Genomic DNA, 26,520 nt, shown 5'->3' with positions numbered 1-26,520 from the left:
TAGTTTCTCGTCTCACGGAACAGAATCGAAAACGCAAACAAGAGAAACACGGTGAACCATTCCCCCGTGGGACAGTTAACGCGCGGGCACGTTCGAATTTACGAAACGAGAGAATCGTCTCGGAACGATACCGATCGAAAAACCGTTTCCGCGCGTATTCTCAAAGCACCGTTTTAATATCGATGAAATTGAAACTGGTTTACGAGGCGCCTCAAGAACCGAGTAATCCATTGTACGAGGATTTTTCGAGTCGTCGGCTTCGCGGTCGTTCGATCTCGCTCGTGGTTCGCGTCGCCACCTTTGCCCGGCCTAGACGCGTATAAATTACGCGCGTGCAGCGTGACGATGTCGCGAGCACGAAGACCGTGCGACGAAATTAAAGCCCGGCCGAGTTTTCAACGTTGTGTGGTCTCTCGCGTTGAAGAATTTGATCAACCGCGGAGGACAACAACCTGTACGAGGGATGCGTGCCGCGCGACAAAACGACCGATGTCGGCTCGTACCCTTTTACGAGCTTCGTCGGTCGCAGCGCAAATTGTTCGCGCCGCTCCGCCGGAGCTATCATTATTGTTATCGCTTCCGGGAGCAGCGTGCGCGCTACTGTTACGGTCACACACGTGTCTCCCATCGGTTCGCTCTGCGATCGATTCGGGAGCGTTGCAAATTCCCCGGATTGACCCCTACTCCTTCGAAAATCGCGCACAAAATTTAAATCGTCTTTGGATAACTATTCCAAGTCGAAGAGGACCGTCGGGACTAACGCTTCACGGTTAAAGAATCGGAATCTTTTTCGAGGGTCGATCGACGCCGAGACCGTCGTCGATAGCGGTCCAGGATCCACTTAATAGGTTCCGATAACGACATGGGAATCGACTTACGGAAACTCGGTGATAACTAATTCGTGAGAGGCATCGTCCCGACAATTAGTCTTCGTTGTTCGTCGTCTCGGTCTTATCGCGTCGTGAAGTCGTATTCGTCCCTCGGTTCGAGTCGTTGACAAAGTGCGACACATTTCGTTCGTAATGTCGACTAAGTTCGTCGGTTTCGCGTCGGTGGGGCCCGTGAGTGGAATAATTCGTCGATACGAAACCGATCGTGAAAGGAGACGCGCGTCCCCGACGTCCCTGTGTTCGGAAGGTCGCGTGACGCCCGCGAATCGGCGGAAACACGGGGAACATGTGCGCACATAATGGGTCTAATTGTGAGCATCTCCCCTCCGTCCCTCCCTGTGAAAAAGAAAACTCTTCGAACGAGAATTACGAGGTGGTCGAGGCGCCACACGCTCGAAGCGGACACACGCGGCCCTCTTCTCCGCGCGTCCCGCCCCGCCACGACTTATGAATAGTATTCGTTGTACGTATACGTGAGTCGAGCGCCGCGGTTTATTGCTGGCATTCACGGCAATTCTATCTTCGGTCCCGAGATGGGATCTGCTACTACGCGGAGCCTCTCGATACATCCTTCGAAACGAATCGATCGGGACACACGTGCACGCGCGCGCGAGCCCTCGTCACGCTCGACTCGAAACAGCTGATCCGTAATTAAACGCGTAGACCGTCCCCTCGGCTACCCGGCGCTCCTCTCCCCGTATCGAAGGTGCGTTTCATTCCCCTACGTACAAGACCGAACGAGATACGTATTCCTTCGTCCCTTCGTTTTTACGATTAAAGTTACGATCGGTAGATACCATCGGATGCTGGTGCATTTCTTCGTTGCGTCGCAAAGTTAACCTCGGACCGTTCGTCCCGAGAGACTCACCAGGGTCGAGAACACGAGAGTTCCGGTGCTCTCGGGGCACGTCTTCCGCCGTAAGATTTCGAGCGTCGAACGAAAGAACGTCTTCGATTTCCCTTTACGGTTCGAGCTCCCGCTGTTTTCCCGTGTTTTCGAGCCGCCGGAATTCCAAGGCGAAGCCGACGTTAATTAACGCGAAGATGACCGCGCGCGATCGACGGGAACGGTCAGTGCCATTTATTACCGGACGCGATAAAAGAGCTTTCGATCGGTCGGTGGCTCCCGATAACGGACTTTCGAATTCAGTTCGGACGCGCCGTCGGTGCCGTTGCCGCGCGCTTATCGTCGCCACGAATTTCGAACGGAAACGGATTATTGGCCGGCGCATGATCGATCGACTCGTGTCATCGAGGACGACCGGTCGGTGGATCGCGACGTCGATCGACATATAAAAGGCCCGAGAGAAGAGAAGAGAAGAGAAGAGAAGAGAAGAGAAGAGAAGAGAAGAGAAGAGAAGTGAAGAGGAGAGGAGAGGAGAGGAGAGAAGGCGCGTCTCGCGGAGAAACGCAGTTTTCACGGCGGTCCGCGCAGACGTTGCGCGCGTTTAGATCGGCGAAGATGAAAGTTTGGAGCCCGCGTCGACCGCTCTTCGTATTTCCGACACGTTCGACTCGGTGCCGCGGAGGCTAATGCATCTTTATTTGTTTGCCCTTCCACCGTCCCCCGTCGACTGCGCCCTATTCGCGAACCGTGTTTTTCCAGTCTCCCGCGCCCCACACGCGACTCGTGAATGATCGATATTCGAGTCGGTTCGCGGTTCGCACCTCGGAGATCCGAGACTCGTAGATAGTCTTTCCGGCTCGTTTCAGGTTATCGCTCTCCCCCCGACTCGCTCGTACTCCCGTTCCGCGCTTGATACACAAACACACGCGCGAGTACTCGCGCGCCACACAAAGCGCGTTGCGCCGGTCGGTGTGACTTTTACGCGAGCGCGTACGTACGTACAATGGCGTGTACGCGTTCCGCGGGCACACGCGAATATTACGCGACGCTGCGTGGAATCTAGAGGGTGGTCCTCGAGTTCGCGACCGAATTGGACTCGAGATCGAAAGAAGGTTAGAAAATAGAGTCTACCTATCGAGGATTAGGATCGAGAAATCACCGGTGATGTTTCCGTGAAAGTTTGAACTTCCCTCGTCAATTCCCAAGATTTGCGGAAAGAGAGTAAGGTTCTTCCTGGCTCCGAATGGATACGCGAAAAATCTACGAGGATTATTTATTTATTCGTCGTTACTTAGTCTGTGCGCAATTTTATAGATTCGTCGCCAGCCAAAGAACGATTCGAAACATGGCGAAGCATCCGTCCGAATACGTTTGCTCGGTGCTTGCTGTATACGAGTGAAGCGACACAGCGTAGAGCGTACAAAGCGTTTCGTCGCTCCGTGGACCGCTCCTCCTCTTCGAGAAATTTGCCAGTATCCGAAGAAGCGAACCTCGAGAAGTTGCACGGTTCGCGAGAGAAACGGGCGATAATTATCGACGAAGGTCCCCGACGAGACGAAAAGTTCTCGCGCTAGAACTTTCTCGTCCGACTCTCCCGTATTTTTCCGTCACCCCGTATTATCGCGAACACGAGCGGGCGTATACACACGCGAGCCGCGTCGAACTCGACCACATACCGTACGTAATGTATACCGCATGTGATCCGCGGTAGGGATATACATATAATCGTACGCGTGCGTCTAGACTCGACATAATTACTTTACATGCCCGCTACAGATTGCTTATTGTTCGCGCGGCTTCTTCGCGTCTCCTTCGAGGCCATTTATTTTTTCCTCCTCCTCCTCGTTTTTCCTCGAGCCGATTCCGAACCCCTCCATCGCGGATTAATGTCACAGGGAGTGATGCACGAGTTACTTTCACGGTTATCAGCGAAGGCCCCGCGTTGCACCCGTACGCCTCGCCTCGGGGCCTTGAATCCTCACGGATAACCGCGAATCCGATTCTCCGCTCCGTGAAAAAGACGCCGCCGCCGCGAAATCGCGTTATTTAATGCGCGTTAATGTTCGGATCGCGAGCGAGCGAGGATAACCCGGAAAGTAGAAATCGTCCAGCCACTCGGCGATCGATCGTAGAGTACGTACCTTCGATGAAACCGAACGATCGATCGCTTTTTGCGACCACTCGAGAAACTCCAAAGATGTATCCGGGAAGCGGAGCACTCGGACGAATACAAAGTACGGGCAACTTCCCGGATAAACTTCTTTTTTCGACGGAGTTGTTTCAATTTCAAGACGATCCGGAGTACGCGGCTCAAAGTGGAGCAACTTTGTCCGACGATTTGGCTGCAAAGTAGCCGAACCGCTTCCTCGTTACGCGCGATTGCGAGTTTTGCTCCGTTTCCAGAACAAAAGCGACCCCGGGCAAACTCGTACTCGACGAAAAGGGAGGGGTCGATGGACGACGAAAGGAACGAGAGAGGAGAAAACGATCGACGATAAAAGAAATAAAGGAACGGGTGGTGCACCGGGGGACGTTACGGTGTGTAAACGTTTCCCAGTACGTGGCGGAAAATCCGGCGCACTTGTCGACCAATCCGTAATCGAAACCGGTAATTATGCGCGGACATTGGCATGCACGCCGTACAAAGGAGACTGCACAGATAACAAGGGACTCTCTGCCCGGAGCATCGAAAGTAACGAGGGCAAGGATTGATGTCCGTTCATTCGGTACGATGTACATCGAGAATTATTACGAGGTGTCCGTATTAAAATAAACTGCGCCGGTGTGTATCCACGGTACGGCACGAGAGAAAGAGAGATATCCTCGTTAAAATGACGAGTTATCGAGTGGGATATCGTGTTTCGGCCGTTCTCGACTCGAATTTTCTTCTTTTTTTTTCCCCTCGCTCCTCCTTTCTCTCTCTACCTCTCTCTTTCGCGCGTGCTCTCGCTCTCTCTTCTTTTTTATTATTATTATTATTATTATTATTATTCTTTTCTTTTTTTTCAATTTTATTTTCGAACAAACCACACGCTCGCGGTTACACGAGAACCGATACAAATCGTGTACAAATTTCACATCGCGCTCCATCCCGTTGCGTTTGCGCGCGCCTTTAAGTATCGTGTTCCGGGACTAAACGCTTTAACCGATCTCGCTTGCGTCAATGCGACCGCGTTTTATTTCTCCGTTCGATAACAACGTTCGAGGATCTTTTTCCTTTTTTTCCACGGGTTCGGTAACGAGGCTTCGTCGAACGGGTACGATTTTATCGCGGGCAAGAATTTCGGAAAGGAGTATCGTACGCCCGACGCGACAGAGGGAAAGCGTAATTGTACAAACGACGGAGAAAGTCGACGATCGACTCGTCGCGTCTCGTAATCGACTTCTAATCATCGCGATCGAACATCTCGACGATCGTTCTCATCGTCTCGCGCACGCCCGCGCGATGACGTTTCCGTGTTCGATACCCGAGGCGATATCGAGGCCAAAAAATTTTTATCGCTGCAACGCGAGCCGAACTGCAACGGACTCGCGTCGAGCGAATCGAAACAGCGTCGAATGCACTTCGAAGAGGGCTGCGTTCTACCGACATTCGACCGAATTTTTTACGCGAAAAAAAAAGATGTTGAAAAACGCGTCGTTTCGCGGATTTCGAGGAATTGTACGATGTAAAGTCGTCGATTGGAAATTTGCGTATCGATGTTTTAGGTTTAGAAATATATCCATCGCTATCGAACGTCCTTCTTTCGTCGCGCGTTCGGATTAATTTTCGCGAAAGAACTGGTCGGAAAGATTTGGCGGCCCCTCGATCCCGGTCCGACGTTCGCGACACGTGTTTAGGCTCGCACGACGCGTGTACCATTTCGTACGGAGCAGCGTCGACGGGACCGCGTCGACGCGCGAACCTTTCAACGAGACAACCATGAATAACCGCACTCACCCAAAATTCTTGACGGTGATGTTGCCGCGTCGCGGCGCGCATCGTCGGCGTCGCGGGAATTCCGCGGGACTCCAGGACGACCACCGGGCATTCTTCGATTTTCGTGAACGATCCATGAAGATTTGCTCCGAGGCTCAGGCCATCCTGCGCATGAGAAAACGTCGCGATGCGTTAAAGGCGAGGAAGATCGTTACCAAGGCTGAATGATATAGAGCGCTAGAAGAGGGACGCCGCGCAACAAATCACGGTGTTCCGTGCACGGAAACTCGCACGCGGGACAGCCTTTAGACCGGTTAAGGTTGATCGCCTTAAGTCCCGGCTTCCAAGTTTTATCTTCTCTCATTGTGTAATAAACCCTCGCCGTGTGATCTGCCCACCGCGAAAGAAGGTGTTCGATAATTCTACTCCCCGACTCGTTCGGCTCGGATGTTGGCGTTCCCTCCTCGCGAACAAAGAAACACGAATCCGAGCGAACGAAAATATATGCCCGCGGACTCTTTCGGAAACGTCGACCGAACGGAAAACGAATATTTACTCAAAAGTTTCGAGAACACGGTTCCGTGCCGTACGTTGGCCGCGTTCCGAGAACGGCGAGAAAATTTCGAGCCACGAGTAGAGGGGGATAAAAGTCGTAAAGAAGCAATTTACGACGCGATATATATTGAGTCGCTACTTGGCGAACGTCCGTATAAAGAGGCGTCTGTATTCACGGGTTCTTGTCAGCGGCGGCGCGCGCGTATCGTTGTATGAACAGCTGTGAAGAATGCGGCACGGCTCGCGGCACACAAACGCGCGGGCCAGCGATGAATCGCTGGAAAATCGGCTTGTAAATTGGTCGTCGGCCCGTTCGTGTTCTCCGTACGAATTTGCTCTTCTCGAGAATTCGATCGAGCCGATTCTCGAGATCGCGATCGAGAAGACGTCACGACGCGCGAGACAACTGGCGCGAAATTGGACTGGAAACGTTCCTCGTTTTCGTAACGAACTCCTCGACGTGAATCTCGAACACGAACGCGATCGATGATCGCGTCGAGTCACGGTCTCTTTTATTATTACTATTTGTAAACACTTTGACGTACCGTCGTGCCTCATCTAATCCCATTCAGTAGGAGCAGCTGGTGGACTCGCGGGCTCACCGCACGTGGTACACATTTCCCGAGAAACACGAGCCGACCGCGGAGAGGAAAACTCGATCAAACTCGAGCCGTTGGTGCTCCTTGTTTCGCGCGGCAAAGAGAACACGCGAAACGGATCGCGCGTGCACGCTCCCGACGCTCGAACACGACTCGAGTAACGAGACGCGAACACTGGCGAGATTCGACGTCGCCCGTAAGTATTTACACGATCCCGGCGGCGCGAATCCGTTTGGAGAAATTCGCGGGAAAATGTTGCAGGAAGGCGCGGGACCGTGGACAGGTGTCCGCGCGTAATCTGCCGGCGAGGAAGCTCGGAGAGGAAAGCCGAGAGCGGACTCACGTTTGCGCGCTCACAGGCTGGCGCAGCCGCGACAGGAATGATAGTGGCGAAAGTGGGAGACCCTCCGGGAAATATATAGGTCCGCAGGGTGGTGGTGGATACGAGGAGGAAGGGGGCGGAGGCCCGACGGACGATGCATCCCTCGGTGTACGACCGTGTGCGCGCACACAATCTCGGGACGCACGTGTTTACGCACGATCCACGCACGGACCGTCACGATATGCACATGCACCAGCCGGTGCACGGTGAAACGCATCCCCGAGGATCGGCCGACCAACCGGCGAGGAAAAGAAAAGAGTTCCCCCCACCCCCGAGGTCGCTCGTGGCCTCCTTTCTCGGGACATCTCGCACCCTCGATTTTTGCCTTCTTCTTTTCGGTTTACGACACCCTCGATTCTTGCGCAACCTTCGAGATACTCCTCGTTCCTCGATGGACAATTTTTCGAACCGTCGATCGATAGCGAATTCTACGATCGAGAAAACCAACGAGAAACTCATCCTGCCCCTTTGCCCTCCCGTCTGCCATCGAGCGATGCACGCCCAGTATCTACGACGTTCTCTCGTTCTCGGTTTTTTCGCGAGACCGAACTACCTTTTTACTTCGTCTCCCGTATTTCCTCGACTCGAATCGTTCCAACTCCGTTGTCCCCTTTGGGTGGCTCGTTCGAAAAAAATTCCCGTGCTTCGCGCATCGATGAACCACCTCTTGCGGAACTCGACGGAGATCGTGGCAAGTTCGTCGTGGTTTTTTCCGATACTCGAGTCGCATCGAGACTCTTATCGGGGTTGATATTTTGTTCGTCGTATTGGAGGTTCCTGAATCGATATTACGCGGTCCCGTTCTTTTCGAGAGCCTTCTCGACAACGAACCTTCTTTTCGGAGCACCGTGAGCCCACGATCGTTCGTTTCCGGAGTTCTCTATCCCGTAGCCTGGTTCAACGAACCGGGCTCGTGGTGCGTTCGTAAAATACTAAGCGCAAGATTGTATTAGCGGGTTTTCTTCCGTTATCGGTAGGTGCAACGGTGCAGCGGGCGTGCTGCAACGGATATTGCACCGTGACTCCGCGCGGCCGCACGATTCGACTTCGCCCGTTTCCGCTTTTCATTTTTACACCACGCTCACGTGACTCGCGCGTCGCGAATCAACCGCGACATTTCACCAGCGAAGCGGATCGCGGCTAAATGCCGCGACGAATCGAGCTGACGTTCGATAATAGCGTCGGGGCACGGAAAAATAAACGCATTCGGGAACGCGCGCCGTCCCGTCGAGCGATCTCCGTTCGCCGAAACAATTTCCAATCGTTGCTCGTACATTCCGTAAAAATATCCACTCTGTCTCTCATCGACTTTCGGTGGAATATATTTTACAAATTTTGCATCTACGAAACTTCCTTCCTCGACGATACGCCCTAGAAAATTTTCCGAAATTAATAATCGCGTTCAAGGTTCGATGCAACGAAACGGAGTCGATGGAGATCGATGCGCGTATCGATGAACGAAAGCACGAATACTCGTTCTCTGTGTTTTAATGGCCACTGGCGAAGAAATCGTCGCGTTGAGGTATGCGTGAACGGTCAGTCTCTCCCGACGCATCCGCTGCTACGAAGGAGCGTTCGCTTCCGCGGTGGGCGAGACATTAAACTGGCGCCAGCGAGATCGTTCGCGCGAGGCCTCGTTACGCCGCGGCTCGCGGAAAAACATACAAGTATCTACGCATATTTCCCTCGATTGTATCGCGTCTATATACGATTCCAATTGGCGCTGTTCGGATCGTTCGATCGATCGGCTTCCGAAGCTCGACGTATCGTCCTTTTCGGGCGGTTCGTCGGCGAATTATTTCGCGTTCGACGCTCACCGACGCGCGTAAAGCGATTAATCTCGACGCGCGTTTACAACGCCGGACGTACACGCGGCTTTAAATAATTTCCGCTCGGTTCGAGTCGCGCGTTCGTCCACCGCGTCCGTTCGACCGGCAAAGTCGACGTTGCAAAGTAAATACGCGTCCAATGGCGATTCAAGGAAGGCACGGAACGCTTATTTATTCTTCCATCGGTGGCCCGTTCGTCGTGTCGTGCACGTACACTCGAAATACCGATAAAATTGCACTTTTCAACCGGCTCGGTGTATAACAGTACGTCGTTGGTCGCGTCCCGCGAGAGACGCGTGTACCACCGCGACTCGTCGAAAACGAACCAAACGAATTACGAAACGAAAATCCTCGCGTCCATCTCCCTACCTCCCTTTCTCCGTCCCTTTCTTCCTCGTGCCTCGTTCCCGCTGTTCAATAGTCGAGCACGAATTCGCTCGCTATAACGCGCGTCAAACTTTACGATCGTAGTCACCCCGTGACCGTAATAAAATCGGATTAATCAATTTATGCGTACGTCGCGTCGTAATCCTGACCCGTCAACGACTGCCCGCCTCTTTTTGTTTTATTTTTTTTCTTTTTCTACTCCCCGAGAATACATCGAGTTATCGCGAAATTATTAACGCGCCATCGAACGAGCAAAGACCAACCCCGTTCGATTGCGCGATTTGCACGTTCGCGATCGTAAATGCGCGATTTTCCAAACGTTCTCGAGAACTTGGACGCGAACGATCGGACAATTTATAGAATCAACGTCCCCGAATGAAATTAAATTCGGTGCCGAGACGAATCGATTCCGAAGGTTGTCGAGCGTTTCGAGTAGAATTAAAGTAGTAACGTAATTACCGGATAGAACTCCATTTATCCGGAACAATGGAATTCTACCGAGGATTTCACCGATTTTGCGGAATTCTATTAAACGAGCAGTCACGCTGCATTCGAATCGTAATATTCTCCAAGAGCAGCCACCATTCGAGTGTTCGGACCCTCGAATCGCGATCGACGACCACTTCGCGACTAATGGGGACATTTTGAACCGCTTTAATTCCTTTTTTTTTTCTCCGCGTTTCGGCGTACGATCAACCGCGTATCAACGGGAACGAAGACTCGCGTTTAGGTACTCAACGCGACTGCTCGATCGTTGTTAAGTCGTTCTATTATTCGCCGAGATTCATTCGCTGTCGCGAGCAATAACACACGTAGCGAAGCTAAGCGCCAAAGATCGCCGATGTCAGTGACTCGCGCCGCGCAAATTGTCCGATCTCGCTGTCTGTCCGCGTTTTAGACACAAGATCTGGACCGTTTCTCGTTCCAACGGGATCGAAATTAACGAAGGTGGCAATCTAGTTCCCATTAGAAGCGGAAAAATCCAGACCACCGTGCGACTAAGAAATTAGCGAGCAGCGTATACGATCCGTGGACACGTATTTTCTACGCACGTTAACATTTTTCAATGAAAATTCACAGAAATATTGTTCAAAGTACGTACTTTTAATGTACGTGGGTATCGTTGGAAAAAATTCCCGAACGTCGCTTCTTTTCGGCCCGAAAGATGGTGTTCCCCTCGATAAGTCGGAAAGTCGCCCGACGGTGTTTAAACAACTGTGTACGCAATCGGTTCGCATTGTCTTCCACAGCGTTGCTACATTTTCCTAATACGGGCAAATAGAAGGTTCCAAGGATGTAGCGGGGGGGGGGGGGGGGGAAGAAAAAGAAGTCACGGTTTTCTACACGGCATATTTTTTGCACCGGTATACGCGCGCGTATATCGTAAACTCCGTTTTTTACGAAATACGTACAAAATAGATACTTAACGGGTAAAATTTTATCCGCGCAAAAGATGAACAATCGTTGATCGTATAGTTGTCGAATAGAAATTAGAATTTTGAATCGCGAAATGAAATATTTCGCAATAAACGAATAAAAATTTCACTGCTCGATCCAATGAACGTGCTCACGTTGGTCGTTTTCAATCGGATAAAATTTCTTTCCGTCTCCGTTCGACGGTGCCCCGGGCACTGTGTCCCGCGGGTCTCATAAATAATACGGATTGTCGAGGATAATTAATAATAATTATACGATTATCTACGTTTCGCGAGGAAGCTACCGAAGCGTGTTGTCGGGCGAGCGAGGCGGCGATTCGAACGAACGTAAAATAAAAAGGGTAAAGTTAGTCGAGGGTGAACGCAGCGATAAAGTGGATGCAAGACGCGCGTACAACGAGCAGTTATTGCTTCGCGGAGCGGGCATTGTAGCCTGAATGTTGGCCCAATGGCCCCTTAACTGGTTATATCATAGTCTTTCGGGCCGTTTCTCTTCCCGGTCCGGTATTCGAACGATAAGTCACGGGTACCGAGCGAGATAATTTGACGAAAGAGAAGGAAGTCACCGAACGGGGAACGAGCAACGCGATTTACTGCCATTTTTTTTTTCATTTTTTTTTCTCGAGGAACGCGATGGTAGACGCTCGCTAAAATTACGATCACGGTCACGACGATCGTCCGTTAAACGAAAAAATATCTCAAATCCGAGGAAGAAGCTCGGCGGAGTTTCTCCTCGATGAAACTTTTCGTTGTTTTTTTTCGCACGTGGAAGCGTCCGTTGCGTGTGTCGCTATCGCGTTCTGTGCGGTAGCAGTGAAACTCGAAGAAAAACTGACTGGTTGCGACTCTCATTAACCTCGTTGAGAGAAACCTATGATCGTCGAGCGTGCTCGTGCCGACGGTCCACCAGCGCGATTATTATCGTTGAAAACGATCGGCCACGTTACCACCGAGTAGCTCGATCGACTTCGACCGTACCCAACATCGATACTCGCTCGAGCAGACCGATGCTATTAGTCCAATCGATCGTGGCGCGGGGAATTTTCGTCGTTCGAATCGAGCTTCTCGACTTTGCTCGCGCTGGTGAATTACACCGTTATCGTTATCATCGAGCTGCTCGAGGAAGTCGATCCTCCGACAGGGGACAGGGGGGAGAGGAGGACGATGGCGTCTCCTCGTATCTACGCAGAACAAATGGGTCCTCCGTTTCTCGCTTGTTCTTTTCTGGTTCGTTCTCTTTTTTGGCGGAGCACGACCCTGCCCAACGCGGTTCGTCGAATTATACCGCCGTCGTGGCCTATAATTTGGACACTATTTCACGCGGGGTAAGCATGCAATCACGAAAAGGTGTTCCCTTTTGTAAGTGGTTCCACCTAGATGAAGAATTTATCGGCTAACAGCTCTTCCTCGAGATTATAATACACGGTACATATACGATCCGATCGGATCTGCGCGCAGTCGACGATCTTACGGGGCGTCATAATGCACCGAAGCAACTCGTGCTTCCTCTCTCTCTCTATCGTGCATCCTTCCACCTCCTTGGCCCCGTCACTTTTATTTTCTTTCCCTCCGTTGACCTCTCCCTGCCGTCAAGTTTCCATGATTTCACGTAACGTCGACGCGCAAACACTTTGTTATTCAAATATCGTGCCAAGACATTTTCCGTCGAATTTAAACCCCTCTCCAACCTCGTGTTTTTTCGTTCCAACGATCTATTCTCGTGGACGTCAATGGAACGATACAAAGAACGGCGTTGCTCCTATTTGGAAACCTAAAGGCTAATTGCGTCCTACGCGCGATATCACCGTGAATGATCGTGGGTCTGGAAAGGGAACCGTTTCGAGGCGGTCCTCTACACCGATACGTTGCACGAAACAAAAATCATCGATCATTTATTTCTTTCGAGAGACCATCGAGATCTCACCTTGTTACCGTATCCTCGATACGGACTGCGTTCGACGCATTTTCCAATCGATACTCGTCAAGGAGCAAAGGTTCGCGTATGGGGACCAGTCGAACCGAGGAATCGAGTCGGACGAACGAAAATGCACGAATTGATAATCCACAGACGCGTATACAACCCCGGTGAGTTTACACGAAGCAGACGCGCTCGAAAACTTTCTCATTTAAGGCCCGAACTAAGACTCGCCGCTAATCTTGACGCAGCCAATGCGCCCGGCATAATCGTCTCTGCGTCATCGCCGCTGAATTCGCTCGGGTACAGGATGCTGCAAATTTACAAACATCCATTATTACGTATTTTGGGGTAAACAGTTTCCGTACGATCGCACGGAGAAACTCGCGTTTGGACCGAAAAATACGAGATAAATTCCGAGAGACTCCAACGGTTCGGGACCGTGTTCGAATCACGGTGAACTATCTCGAAAAAGGTTCTCGCGTTCCGATAAATCGATACTTCCCGATACGCGTAAAATCCTACGCAACGGTCGAATTTGTATTCGTAAACGGAAATATGCTTGCGCAATTTCCGAAACGATCGTATTATTTTATCGTATTTACTCCCGGTCGATAACTCGGCAATTTAACGCGTTATACGCGTGTTTAATTTTCGAGATATTTCAATTTCCAAGCTAGACGCGCCTCGAGCCGATGAAAGACTCGCGGAGAATATCTGGAAAGCTGGAACGAAACTAGTTTGAAAATACCAAAGGAATTAACGAGCGGTACGTTACGATCACTTGGAGCTCGATCGTTTCTAAACGAGTTGGATATACCGATAAAAAGAAAATTCAAGAACGCGTTAAACACATCGTGGTAAAATCTCCGGCACAGAGCATCTATTTACACTTTCACTGTAACGTAAAAAATTGATCGTCGTTAGTCTCGTTTCGCAATGTCGGTTGGTTCTCGGTTCTCGTTCCTTATTTACCAAGTGCTCGTACACTTTGAATATTAAATTTTATCGAGAGTACGAGCGTACCGTAGTCGTTTGGCCGTGACCAGCCGTGTCGTTGGGAATTGTTCCCGATAACGATTCGAAACGACTGTTCGCTCTCGAATGCATTTTTACGAGCAACGGTGCTCGATTCGAACCGGGACGAACATCGGGTAGCGAATCGATCGATATTCGCGAGTACGCGTTGAACCTCGATCGATCGGCTCCTTATCGCGCAAGCTCTCCGACATCGGGCTGGAATCGATCGTGGCACGGTTAATTTTCGCGTAATTTTGCAGCGACCGGTACACACCGACGTGTAGCGTGGTATCGCAGCTCCTGACGAGAGGAGAGTGCAACGCTTCGCCACAAGGTCTCAGCCGGGCCGATTGCACGCAACAAGTACTCATCTCAATTGGCGATTATGGCCTCGTAAATTCATTTTGAGATCAAGTTGAACGAACACCGCGAGCCCACCGAGCGCCTCCCCTTCGCCGCGTTATGCCTTAATCCTCCGCGGCTTCGGAAAGCCGACTCGGTTCGCCTGCAAACGCCTTTCGTGACTCGGTTCGAACAGTTTATAACGTCAGTTTCGACGTCGTTATTATTCGTCCACCATTACTTACAAAGTATTTAACGGTGACGTTGCATGCGATGCAATAGTCGAGAAATTGAAATCGAAGGTCTCCGGGAGAGTCGGGAACCTTCCTCCTATCGAGATTCGACAATATTCGCGCTTCGTCGCTTCTCTCGTCGAATAACTTCGATTCCGAGGCAAGATGAATTCCGTTACGATTATTATTATCGTTACGTTGCCCTGAAAAAAAAACTACGGTTAATTACCGTGCAGATTTTCTTCGTCTCCGCGACTTTAACCATGTTTCGCGTTTGTTTTGTTTCGTCGTTGTAGGTGATCGGCCGAAACGTGGCCGCAGAACCGAGAAGCGAATTTTTTCGTCACGTTCTACGCACCGATCCTTCGAGCTGGCCCGATAAACTCGTGCGACGAACCACACGGTGGCCGTTCTCCCGAAGGCCATGTAATAATAGCCCGTTATCGGCGTGCTGAAAACTGATTAAAATGCGTGCCAGCCAGGATGTCCCATTAACGAATTAGCACGACACGCTATTTAGATAGTACGACGCTGTTACAACCACCTTATCTGTGCTTCTTCTGTCTCTGAAAGCCGTGACCGATATGCTTTTCGTCGCTTCCCCCAAATACACTGGAACATCGAAACATCTTCCGGGATCGCTGTGTACGCTATTATAGCACGCGGCGCGCGATACGCGTATTAAGTAGGGAGCCGTCCGAGTACTCGACGCGTTAAAGTAGCCGATAATACACGACCGTTCGTTCGTTCGTTCGTTCGTTCGTTCGTTCGTTCGATCGACGCAACGATCGGAGAGCTTCGAAGTATTATTCCGCGACGATGGAAATTCCAGCCACGCGCTCCGATTCTACGCCGCTTGGGCGTTAATATTAATTAGCGCGCGCACCGTGTCGTCGTCGCGGGCAACGACTCCCCGTCCACGATTACGATTTTCCATCGACGCGAGCTTGCGCGCTTTAAAAAGAAAAAAAAAGAAAAAAAAAAGAACCGCGACAGACGGTCCGGTGTTTATCAACGCGACTTACATTAGAGGCCCTCTTAGGGAAAAGCTCGCTTCGACAAATAGCCCTAGCCATTATCCTCTCGACGCGCCTGTACGCATGTACCTACGAGTTGTCGAACGTTCCGCGGGACCCGACGACCGAAGCGAATCAATATTCCCTGCTCGGCCGGCTACCGCGGCATCCACTGCGAACGCGACCAAGATTCCGCTATGTAACCAGATATCGAAGACCGCAATAGTACGCTAGCGTCGATACGAGCCTCTCGAAACGGACACTTATTCAAGAAAGCGGTACGAATTACCCGCGAGGCTTACGTAGGCGCGAAACTAAAACGTCCTCGGCCGAGCGAAACACCGTTCGGCTTAACGTTTCTTCCACGGTTCGTCGTTGCTCGGGAAAGAGAAGCTACCTTCGAAACCCAGAATCCTCGAATCTTTCGTCTCAGTATCGAGTCTCGATTCTCGAGGTACCTCGAGCTTTCGAAACTCTCGAACCGTTTCCCTGCGATCGTTTTCGAAAACTACCATCGAAGGGCGGTTAGGTCCAGCTGAAACGAGTGAATAAAAATTTGCTTTCACAGTCGGAGTTCTCCAAGCGTTTTTAACAGGTCGCGACTCGACCTTGGCTATCCACAAAAAGCACAGAAGTACATCGTGCAATGGTACTCGTACCGAAGAGAGTTGAACGAAAACGAAATGATCGCGTAAACCTAACCAGGATCGTGTAGTGGTACTCTACTCGAGAGTCAAACGAAAACGAAATTACCGTGTAAATTTCTCTCTTTCTCACTTTCTTCCTGTTTGGATCGATCCGATGAACGTTCTTGTCGACACGAGGGGGCAGATGCATTGTAGGAAAGTTACAATAGGCGAAATAGGGAGAATATCGAGCAACGAGGACGACGAAGACGAAGGTTCTCTCCCCTGTACGCGTCATTCGCATCGTGGCGCTCGGTTCGCGGCGTGCGTGTAACCCGATGCAAAAAGGGTGAAGAGGGTAGGGGAGGGTAGGGTAGGGGGGTTCGGGCCGCGTGGATGCACCGGGCGCAACGCTCTCCCGGCGTCACTCGTGTTTACGGACGCAGACCGGAAAGCGTGCTCTCTTCATTTTCCAATAAATCTCAATTTAAGGAGACCGTTTATACGCACGGCATAACCGTGCATTTCATTTGCCGAAGCAATTTCGTAATGACGCCCGAGAAACGATTATTGCCCCGGGGACGCGGGCCGCGTTTGCCTTTTGCCCGGGTAATGCGTATAAGTAGGGCGGCTTTAAGCCGGAGCATTACCGTTCACGATGAAATAACAGTGATTACGTTGCCCGCGGTATATACTCGCGACGCCTATCACGATCCAATAGCGAGAAAAGACACAAGGCGAGGATAGCCTCCTCTTCCTCGCCGACTGCCCGCGAACCTTTACCCTCGCGTCTTCCTTCTTTGCAACGTTCTTTGTTTCCACGCGACGTCCCCCGTGATCGTAGCGCAACGGAACGCCTCGTTGTTGGAAATTGTACGAAAAACGTTCCGCGTGGTTCCACGTATTCGAAAGAGACGAGCGTTTCTTCGCCTCTTTCTTCGATGAACGTTTCTCGACGAGAACTCCCGAGCGGTGGGCGTTGCGCATCGAGCTCGAATATTCGTTCGCGCAAAAGTCACGTTTAATCGATCGATGTATCGCGTAACCGTTCGAGCGTCGAGGTTGGCAGCGGTTTTCAGGTGTCCGGGTTACGAACTCGTTTCGACCCGAACGGAAGTACGCCGGGCTACGTGTACGGACAAAATTTCATTTACGTCACAGTACTTAACGAACCGGGCGGGGTTATCGCCAAGAGGAGGGAGAATCGAACGAGACATCGTTCACGTATACCCGCCAAGGTCCATTGGAAACTCCCGCAACGCGAAACGAACTCCGTGAAACGTTCCACGCTCGTCGGATATTTATTCATCTCGATCGCGTCGTCGATACGGTACGCGCGATTCGCGAAAGAATCGCGAGGGAAAACGTAGGATCGCTTTTTAGTCGGGATTTTTCGAGTAAATTCCGCGTGGTTCGGAAGCGAAAAGTCGGCGGATCGATTTGTAACGCTGGCAATTCTCCGCGGGCTCGTCGACGCTGGTCGATCGATCAAGCAGTCCGGGTGCCTTCAATTAGTCGGCGGGGCTAATTAATTTACGACTCGATCGCGATTTACATAATTAGACGCGCCGAGTGGATACCTCGTCGGGTGCGCTTTTCGAGGGTTTCGTAATTACTCGCGTCAATTGCAACGAGCGGTTGCACTCGGTTCGAGATTCCCCTGCTCGGACCGTCTCTCCTCGACACGGACGAGACGCATAACTGTAGAAACGAGCGCGCGTGTCTCGCGTTGCTCAACGTTGCTCCCGCTCGGGAGATTTTCCAGCGTTCCGAACGCGAGCTAAGATCCCTCGCGAACATCGAGGATACGGCTCGGTCCGCGTTCCTCCTCGCTATCGTTTCTCGAACGGTCTCGGTTTTACGAGACCGTATTCCGTATTCCGCCCACCCTCCGTGGAATAATTTCAACCGAGACGTATCACGGTCCTTTTCTCGTCGCGTCTCGAGCTCCCGCGAATTCCATTCTCGAGTTAAACGCTCGACGATCGTTGCGAAATAATTGAATCCGGATCCGTTCGAACGGTACGAACCACCGAGCGGAAATCACGGGGAAGTTCACCGTCGTGAGTCTCTAGGATCGATCTCGAGGATCGAAAGAAACCAACAGGAGTTCGACCAACGAAAATCGCCAACAACGGAGGAATCTTGAAGCGACGAAGCGACGCCGGGCGTAGGAACGCGGTCCGATCGTCGAGGCAATTTTTCTGTAACGTGATTTTACCGGACGGGCTCAGATTTCTCGCCGCCTGGACTCCTCCTCCCCCTACGAGGCTCCACACCGAGGTCCTTAGGCTTTAAACCGCGGCGACAAATCCTTCGCGTCGACAAAGGACGATTTCGGGACGGGAGGCGCGCACGGTACACCTTCGGTCCTGGCCACCGTCGGATAAACTCGCGGAAGCGTTCCTGGAACCTTTCACCGTGGCCAGGTAACCGACGGACTTTTCCAGAAGAAGGGAGTCGCGAGCCAATGCGCGTGTAAGGGCACAAAGGACCGGGTTTCCATCGACAATGCGACTCCGCGTCGACCGGCACAATGAACGAACGCGAGCGGACGCTCCGCATCGCGTCTGGAAAGGACCGTGTATTAAAAAGCTTTCGGGGACTGGATGTTTGCTACAAATATATCCTCGTGGTCCAAGAATACCCCTATTGAAAAGCTGCTACGTCGAAACTGGAGACAAACCGGCCGGTGGAGAACGAAGAATCCACGGAAATATTTCTGTACGGTCGCGCGCGTTCGCGGACCGAACGTTTGTATTTTTCTCGTTCGTCTCGATCTCGTCGTGGGGTGAGAAAAAAATATAAGTAGAAGAAAAAACCGATACACGCGTCTGACAAAGGGCGGATTTTCCCGAGCGTATATAGAACACACGGACGCGTCGCAATAAAGACGCTACACGTCGCGCGGTGTGCCTGAAACACGAACGGGCCGGATGTTGCGTCACGTGAACCTGGGAGAGGACGGACGAGGCGTTAGAATCTCTTTTTCTAAGACATGGGCGCGTCACCGTTCCCCGGGTGAAATCGAAGGTTCGTCGTTGAATGGACCCACGTAACCGCGTCGCTATCCACGACGCCGCGAAAGAACCGACCGAACGAGTCGTCCATCGACGCGGAAAGAACGAAGAATCGGACCTCGTAAATAATTACGACGATTAAGTAGTTACCCAGACGCGTCCGAACGGAGACAGAAGGAAGATGAATCGCATCGGGTACAGTGGCGCGTTGCGTCGCCTCGGTACAATGGATCGTGTATCTTCTCTTCGACCGGTCGTACCTTCGATCCGTTCACGGTGTCGTAACATTTTTCTTTTCTTTCCTTTTTTTTTCTCTCTCTCTCTCGACGCAAAAGCCGTACCGCGAGATGAAAGATTTACTCGCTGGAGAACGACGCGCGGATGTACGTACGTTGCGAGATAATCGCGATCGCTCCGATCGGTGTTCAGCCAGCGCGCGAAATTTTACTCAAAAGCCAATACGACTCGTAAACGTACGCACGAACCTGTCTGTCTCTCGAATCGGTCGCACGCTTCGTTCGACTGGCCGTAGAACTCGTTAAAAGAATAACTCGTCTTCGTTCCCCGCTTCTCTGCCTCGTCCGAAAAGGCCTTCGGGCTCCTGATACGAATAATAACGCGATAGTGACAACGCGTCGCGCTCGATTTCCACGCAACTGTACACCATCGCGGATCCATCGATCCGTTTCCTATCTCGGCCGAGTTTCATTCGATAGCGACGATTTTCACCGGTTTCGTTCGATCGTTTCTCGTTTTTAATCGCGCGCTAAGTTTCGCTCGATCGGTCGACAATTACGTCGTCCGAGTTAACTCGGGCACGGCTCGTTACGATCGAGTCCCACGTTTCAACCTGTTCGATTAAAAATACGCGACAACGACTCGCGGAGTCGTTTCGTATTCGTTCTCGTTCACCGATCGAGAGTCACCGAGCGGATTTTCGGCACATCGTATAAATCGCGGGGGTTTTCGAGAACGTTGCACCGATCGCGAGCAGGGCCCCTGTCCCGCGAGGCCCAGGGAGAATCATTCGACGCGCGAATCGACGAGAGGAGGCACACGCCTGGTCTTTTTATCGTTTTTCGTCCGTGAAGGTCCGCGCGGTGGAAAGATCGGTTTCGTGCGATCGGCAAAAGTATGCGCGTACAGCGACGAGCGTAACGACCACACGGACGCTCGCATTCGATCGATGGACGATTGAACGCAATTCTATGGGATGGGAGTGGCCCAGCCAGGCTCTTTCCGAACGGAAAAGGCGCATCCTGTGCGCCCTGTCAACTGACAGTTGACAATGTACCGAGTCCACGATCAGCTCCGAGGACGCTCACCCGCACCCATGCATTTTTCGGCGATCACGAGCCCGATCGCACGGATCTTCCCAACGAGAACGATTCCAACTACCGAGATCGAAACGTTCTTCTCGATCGATGTGTGCAGCACACCACAAAAGTCGCAGGATTGTTACCCTTTTTAACAAATTTTTCGTACACGATATATCGGGTTGTTTGGAAAGTCGTTTCGTTCTCCAAAATGGAGAATGTATGATTTAATGTAATGTTTGTACGTTCTAAAAAAATCGTGTTTCATTTTCACCAAAAAAACGAAATCACTTTCCGAATAACCCAATAGATTGTCAAATTATTTCCGAAATGGAGAATGTATAATTGAATAAAATGTTTGTACGCTCTAAAAAAATCATTACATTTTTACCAAAAGAATGAAACCACTTTCCGAACAACCCAATAGATTGTCAAATTACTTCCAAAATGGAGAATGTATAATTGAATAAAATGTTTGTATGCTCTAAATAAATCGTTTCATTTTTACCAAAAGAATGAAACCACTTTCCGAACAACCCAATAGATTGTCAAATTACTTCCGAAATGAAGAATGTATAATTGAATAAAATGTTTGTACGCTCTAAAAAAATCGTTTCATTTTTACCAAAAAAACGAAATCACTTTCCGAACAACGCAATAGATTGTCAAATTACTTCCGAAATGGAGAATGTATAATTGAATAAAATGTTTGTACGCTCTAAAAAAATCGTTACATTTTCACCAAAGGAATGAAACCACTTTCCGAACAACCCAATAGATTGTCAAATTACTTCCGAAATGGAGAATGTATAATTGAATAAAATGTTTGTACGCTCTAAAAAAATCATTACATTTTTACCAAAAGAATGAAACCACTTTCCGAACAACCCAATAGATTGTCAAATTACTTCCGAAATGGAGAATGTATAATTGGATAAAATGTTTGTACGCTCTAAAAAAATCGTTTCATTTCTACCAAAAAAACGAAATCACTTTCCGAATAACCCAATAGATTGTCAAATTACTTGCCAATTGCAAGAAGGGAACGCGTTCGATAACTCAAACGTTTCGAGCAACGTATTCGAACAGCTTGAACAAGAAACGAAAGGATTTTTATCGTCTCGATTAATCCTCTGGTAAGTTCGTCGAATCTAAGAAGAAATAACGACAGACGATTGTGCAAGGACGAGAAAAGATTGCGCGAAAATCGACGGGAAAGTTTCCGAGTGGATGACGAAGCGCGCGATTATAATTCCTTCGATTTTATCGAGGAAAAGTTCCCTCGCGGAAAGAATACCATTGTACGATCAACCCTCGCGCCGGTGGGCTACTATTTCTGGAAAAATCGTAACGTTGCGTTGTACGTGGCGCCGTGGTCTCTAGCGTTTTGTAAAAAATTGAAATAAAATTTCCCTGCGGAATGTCTGGTGAACGAACGAGAAAATTTCATCGGTGAAAAAATGTCGTCCGATACGAGATACGGGGAATATCTCGTCCATGAGAAAAATCTCGTGACGGAGGGATCGATGTCGCGAAATTCTTGGAGAATCCCGCTACGATGGGTATTCTGGTTAGCCAGGATACGTCGAAGCAGACTACTCGTCTCGCGAAACGCGGAATCGGATTAACCACGACGAAACCCGCGCATCGGAAACATCTCGAGACGACTGTTTCGTCCGGCGTGTGTACACGCGTTCCACATGACGTGCGAACGGGGTCGCATCGCTTCAATTAGAAGCAACACCGAGTACGGTACGATCCAGCTACGGGGTAGGCCTCGTTCCGTCTCGAGTGTCTTCCACCTATGCCCCGTTACGAGCGTATTAGTCGCGTTTGCAAATTGTTCGTTCGGTTCCATCGAACGCGAGTATCGTCGCTCGGCCACGAGTACGGTGTCTTTCTTCGCGAATCTCGACTAGTCGCTAATTCCGAGAGCGTTTCGTTATCCTTGCACACCGCGCGGATTGTAAATGAAACATTGCATACGATCTACCACGAGGTTGCTAATTACAGAGAAACCAGCTACGCGAAACGCGTCGTATTTTACGCGGTTCATCGGACGAATTGCAAAGAAATTTTGGGATATTGGAAAAACCTAGTCGTGCACCTTACGAGTAGCACGAAGTGTTAAGTATCGATCCGGATACGGGCTAGGTCGGCTACACGAGGTGCTTTCGAAGGGTGGAACAGGGTTCGGAGAAAGAGAAATAAGAAAACGAGGATGATACGAAAAAAAACGAAAGAAACGGTTTCGTGGCAAATCAGGCACGTTGCCCGTGACACGATTAAGATGAATCGCTTCTCGATAGCCACGGCGCGGTGTGCGTCGATACGCACGGGGTTATTAGAAACATTTTGTTCGCGCTCGATCCACGAACGGTCGCAATATCGGCGTTAATGTTAATAAACGATACCAGTAACCGAGACACGATCCGTTTTAACGGTCATTCCGCCCAACAAGTGTCGTATTATGTCTCCGACTTGAAGAACGCAAGCGATAATATCTCCTATTCGATATCGATCGTGACAATTGAATTTTGAATCGAAAAACTTCTCCTCGAACAAGAGATTTCGCAATATCTTGATGTTTATTTATCACGTTTAATAATAATCGATACAAGATCATTATTTCAATAATTATTAACATCATCTTAGTATAAACAATGGCCAAAAATATCGTTATCGATGTTGTTTCGTTGAAATATTCTTTGAAGTTACTGTGAGTCACTTTTTGGAGGAGTAAAATTTCATTCTCCTGATAATGCAATAACAGAGAAACGTTAATAACGATCATGCTTTGAAATTAAAATTCATTGGAACACTGTGTACATTAATAATTGGTCTAGAGAAATTAATTTTGATCGGGAATTGAAGTAAAGTATGGTTAATGATATGATTCTTAGCTATGCAGTATGCTCAAAAGAATTTACAATAAAGCAAAATTGTAGATTATTCAAATTTAAATGTAGATCAATTTTATTAAAGATATTGTACTTTTCAAGAAAAATAACGTTACTGCCTTCTTTGTTATTAACTCTATCAAATCTAACTATATTCAAATCAGTTAATAAAAAATTATCTCCAGATTTCAACCATAACTGTAAATCCAACTTATTTTGACCGATTCAGTAATTCCATGTTAACAATTTTACACTATTATTATTCATAATCTCACAATATTATTGTACAATATTATACATAATCTAATACGAAGAATTTTTATTCAAACTTATATATATATATACATGTATGTAATGTATACTAAAATAAAATTTTTACACGTTTGTAGAAGATTATATAAATTTTTATAAATATACAAAGGATATCCAACAACTGCTTGCAAAAACAATTAATAAAATAATTTTGTTGCACATATACTCCACGTGGCGCCTTCTGTGGCTATAGGGCCAAGTTTGTCGAGGTATGATTCCTGTTTGCCGCGGCAGATGGCGAGACAAGAATTATATTCGAATTCTAGACAATTTAATCACTTTTTAACATAAAAAAACAAGTAATTAGAGTACACAAAACACTGAAGAAGAATAAACCCATGCTATAGGATGATCGGCAACAATCTGTGACAATTTGCACAGATTATTATTACACTGTACACAATGTTACAAAATTGTTTTACGAAAACATGTTTAATTAAAAAAAAAATACATTTAACGGACCAATAACACAGATTATACAAGTAAACGAGGATTTCCAACAACTGTTTGCAAAATTGTTTAATAAAATAATTTCACTGCACATATACTACACGTGGCGCCATCTATGGCTATAGGGCCAAGTTTGTCGAAGTATGATTCCTGTTTGCCGCGGCAGATGGCGACACAAAAATTATATACGATTTTTTGAAGATTTAATCATTTTTTAGCATAAAAAAACAAGTAATTAGAGTACTTAAAATGCTCAAGACGAAACAATTCATGCTATAGGATCATCACTGACTGGCGATTTCCACAGATTATCATTACACAGTTTATTATGTTACAAAATTGTTTTACGATAATATATTTAACTAAAAAAAAATACATTAAACGGATCAATAACACAGATTATACAAGTGAACGAGGATTTCCAACAACTGTTTACAAAATTATTTAATAAAATAATTTTAATGCACAAATACTCCAAGTGGCGCCATCTATGGCTATAGGGCCAAGTTTGTCGAAGTATGATTCCTGTTTGCCGCGACAGATGGCGAAACAAGAATTATATACGGTTTTTTGAAGATTTAATCACTTTTTAACATAAAAAAACTATTAATTAGAGTAGATAAAACACTGAAGAAGAATAAACTCATGCTATAGGATGATCGGCAACAATCTGTGACAATTTGCACAGATTATTATTACACTGTTCACAATGTTACAAAATTGTTTTACGATAATATATTTAACTAAAAAAAAATACATTTAACGGACCAATAACACAGATTATACAAGTGAACAAGAATTTCCAACAACTGCTTGCAAAATTGTTTAATAAAATAATTTTACTGCACATATACTACACGTGGCGCCATCTATGGCTATAGGGCCAAGTTTGTCGAAGTATGATTCCTCTTTGCCGCGGCAGATGGCGACACAAAAATTATATACGGTTTTTTGAAGATTTAATCACTTTTTAGCATAAAAAAACAAGTAATTAGAGTACACAAAACACTGAAAAAGAACAAACTCATGCTATAGGATGATCGGCAACAATCTGTGACAATTTGCACAGATTATTATTACACTGTTCACAATGTTGCAAAATTGTTTTACGATAATATATTTAACTAAAAAAAAATACATTTCACGGACCAATAACACAGATTATACAAGTGAACGAGGATTTCCAACAACTGCTTGCAAAATTGTTTAATAAAAGAATTTTATTGCACATATAATCTAAGTGACGCTATTTGTGGTTACAAGGCCAAGTTTGTCGAGGAATGATTCCTATTAACGTAAACAGATGGCGGAACAAGGACTATATTCGCATTTTATCAGTTTTAAACACTTTTTAACATAATTAAACAAGTAATTGAAATACTTGAAACGTTAAGAATGAATCAATTCGAGTTATCGAATCACTGTCGGCTTTATGAACACTTTACTTGTAAATTACATCACAAATAATGCTCTATTTTAAACACACTTCAAAAACTCTGACTGTACATTGTTGAATTACATAAATACACCCTTTACACATGTTAATAACAAAAAACTTGTATAAATACATCAATTGATTCAACCTAGGTTTCTAAAGAACTGGGACTAGTTTACGATACAAAACGATTCAAACCGGTTAAAATATGCATAGCCCTGCCATCTACTGTCATAAATAGACACTATTCTTCAACAAACTTGGCCCAATAGCCACAGATGGCGCCAGCACCGAAAAAAATGCAACCACTAAAAATGCAAGGACTTTGTAAAATGGCTATAATTTCGTTAAAAATGGCCTCATTTTAATGCCCTTGCGATTATTGGAAGCGTAAATGATTACTCTATCTGCCAATCTGGCCAATAATTTACCAACTCAATTTTTAATGAGCAAAACGCCACCTCGAAAACTTTCAACTTTTAAAATTTGACAACACCCGCTTCCAGTGGCTATTTCCTTACTCCCCCGTATGCCACAATAAAACAGGCCATAGGGCAAACGAAACGGAAGGTTTAAGCTCTCATTTCATCACTGTAGCAATAGTCTACGTTCAGTATTATTATTATTTAATAAAGTAATTTTATTGCACATATACTACACGTGGCGCCATCTATGGCTATAGGGACAAGTTTGTCGAAGTATGATTCCTGTTTGCCGCGGCAGATAGTGACACAAGAATTATATACGGTTTTTAGAAGATTTAATCACTTTTGAACATAAAAAAACAAGTAATTATAGTACACAAAACACTGGAGAAGAATAAACTCATGCTATAGGATGATCGGCAACAATCTGTGACAGTTTGCACAGATTATTATTACACTGTACACAATGTTACAAAATTGTTTTTCGAAAACATATTTAATTAAAAAAAAATACATTTAACGGGCCAATAACACAAATTATACAAGTGAACGAGGATTTCCAACAACTGCTTGCAAAATTATTTAATAAAATAATTTTATTGCACATATACTCCATGTGACGCTATTTGTGGTTACAAAGCAAGTTTGTCGAGGAATGATTCCTAT

General features: G+C 47.9%; 1 protein-coding gene across 5 annotated transcripts in view; it reads right to left on the bottom strand.

The window, feature by feature from the left end:
• LOC143152292 (thrombospondin type-1 domain-containing protein 4) overlaps positions 1–14,489 on the bottom strand; it is a 50,937-nt gene extending 36,448 nt beyond the window's left edge. For 4 of the 5 annotated variants that reach the window (XM_076322243.1, XM_076322244.1, XM_076322246.1 and 1 more), the window contains exons 1-2: positions 6,757–7,178; positions 5,678–5,821 (exon numbers count right to left, since the gene is read on the bottom strand). In XM_076322243.1, the coding sequence (XP_076178358.1) occupies positions 5,678–5,793 (116 nt within the window). In that variant the 5' untranslated portion in view covers positions 5,794–5,821; positions 6,757–7,178. Of the gene's footprint in view, positions 1–5,677; positions 5,822–6,756; positions 7,179–14,366 lie in introns of those variants that run through there. The other variant, XM_076322248.1, reaches the window with a different exon arrangement.
• Positions 14,490–26,520: the final 12,031 nt, after the last annotated feature.

Source organism: Ptiloglossa arizonensis, chromosome 10 (assembly GCF_051014685.1).
Source record: "Ptiloglossa arizonensis isolate GNS036 chromosome 10, iyPtiAriz1_principal, whole genome shotgun sequence".
Taxonomy (NCBI): Eukaryota; Metazoa; Arthropoda; class Insecta; order Hymenoptera; family Colletidae; genus Ptiloglossa; species Ptiloglossa arizonensis.
This window is presented reverse-complemented; position numbering and strand designations above follow the sequence as displayed.